At 46.9% G+C, this 1,719-nt stretch overlaps 1 protein-coding gene across 1 annotated transcript in view; it reads right to left on the bottom strand.

Annotated features, from left to right (window-relative positions):
* ADAM12 (ADAM metallopeptidase domain 12) overlaps positions 1-1,719 on the bottom strand; it is a 286,201-nt gene that overhangs the window by 89,723 nt on the left and 194,759 nt on the right. The window contains exon 9 of the mRNA XM_007936890.1: positions 1,545-1,629. Within this exon, the coding sequence (XP_007935081.1) occupies positions 1,545-1,629 (85 nt within the window). The remainder of the gene's footprint in view (positions 1-1,544; positions 1,630-1,719) is intronic.

Genomic DNA, 1,719 nt, shown 5'->3' with positions numbered 1-1,719 from the left:
GGAAATAGTTCCACCAATTTTAAGTGGCAAAGTCATAGCAACGGACCCTGGAACCATGAATCAGAAAACAGTTCCCTCTTAAAACTTTACAGTCTGCTCTGTGAAGACACAGTTGGGATTGAGCTTAAAACGAACCTGGCGTCAACCAAAACCAAACTTTCAAGTGACTTCCCTGGTGGAGATCTCATCCTGAGCACCCAGGTGCACAGGAAGCCAGTGAGGGCACCCCTTGCAACAGCCTCTCCAGCCTACACACTTCACTCATGTTTACATCACTTGCCAAATGTGGGTCCAGAGAAGATGAAAACGTTGGAGGAGCATACTGCCTAAAATGATTAGATCAGCAACATGCGAAGTTAAGACACTCGTTGGTGGAACATAACTCATTCCGCCCCTTAATGAAATTGAATTCACTCAAACATTCAGTTTAAAAACCAGGTGGAGCTGGTTTCCTGGACAGCAAGGTTCGTTTGTTTCATGGACGGATGAATGGTCTCCAGGGGTTCTCCATGTCTGGGGCTGATGAACACAGGACCCTGAGCTCTCAGAGCAGCGGCAGTGCAGGGTGGGATGCCCTACCCTTTCATGAGCAGAGGGAGTGGCACTAGAGTGCCCTGTAGGGCTGCCTACCAAAACGACCTCCCTCTAAAATCCATAAGAAGCAAGTCTCAGAGAGTCTCCCTGTGTTATTTCCTTTCACAAATGTATACAGGTCATATATGACAAAATCACCCCTGTAAAAGCAATAAATCAAATTCCTGTCTTCCAAGAATAAGATTATTTTAAAGATAAGACGTACATGAGCCCGGAGGGATGCACAGCATTTGTGGTGGTAAACACTTAGAAACCTCAGACGTTCGGCTGTTGAGCCTGGAGCAGAACCACCAGTAAAGCATTCTCCCAGTGAAGCTTGGTGAGACCTCAGTCCACCCCAAAACACTGACAGACAGAGGTGCAAAGGCAACCCTACGCCCTGACTCATCACCACTATGGGTGCAATCCCAGGTCGAAATCCTTTAAGTCCAGTCCCGTGGAAACTGTTTTTCCATGAAAGGGGTAGACTTGCCTGCACTCAGCTGTTTTTACATGCCCATCTTTCTTGGGTACACCTTGATGTGTTAACATAAACAGGTCCTAACATATTTGGGAACATAGGACCATAAACGGAGCCAGAATAAGAAGAAGACAAAGTCTGTTGTTGCTTTTGGGTGCAGTTGAATTGATTGCAACTCATTGTAATGCTGTGGGACATAGTAGAGCTGTTCCATAGGGTCTCGTAGGTCGTAACCTCTAGAGGAGTGGATCCCTAGGTCTTTTCTGCCACGGAGCTGCAGGGTGGGTTCAAACCACCAACCTTCTGATAAGCAGTCAAGTACTTAACCATTGTGCTACCAAGGCTCCTTAAGATGGAATCTAAAGAGCATTAAAGAAAAGGACTTTCCTTCACAACATCTGACCAAAGGGGTGGCTTTCTGATAGTCATGAGGAAGGGATTTCCCATAGGTGCTGGGCATTCCGACAGGTCCTCAGGGCCCCAGACTCACCATGACAACGCCGCCGGACTGCTCCGCAGTACACATGCTCATGATTGGCGCCATGCCAATGGTGGTCCCTTGGAAATACACCCCACTAGGAAAGAAAAGAAATGGCTTTGTTAAATTCACACAGAATGAAGAGATTCCACGATTAGAAATTCGGTGGGACTAACACTGTGTTCTG

This window comes from Orycteropus afer, unplaced genomic scaffold (assembly GCF_000298275.1).
Source record: "Orycteropus afer afer isolate SDZICR_OR568_19922 unplaced genomic scaffold, OryAfe1.0 scaffold00038, whole genome shotgun sequence".
Classification (NCBI taxonomy): domain Eukaryota; kingdom Metazoa; phylum Chordata; class Mammalia; order Tubulidentata; family Orycteropodidae; genus Orycteropus; species Orycteropus afer.
This window is presented reverse-complemented; position numbering and strand designations above follow the sequence as displayed.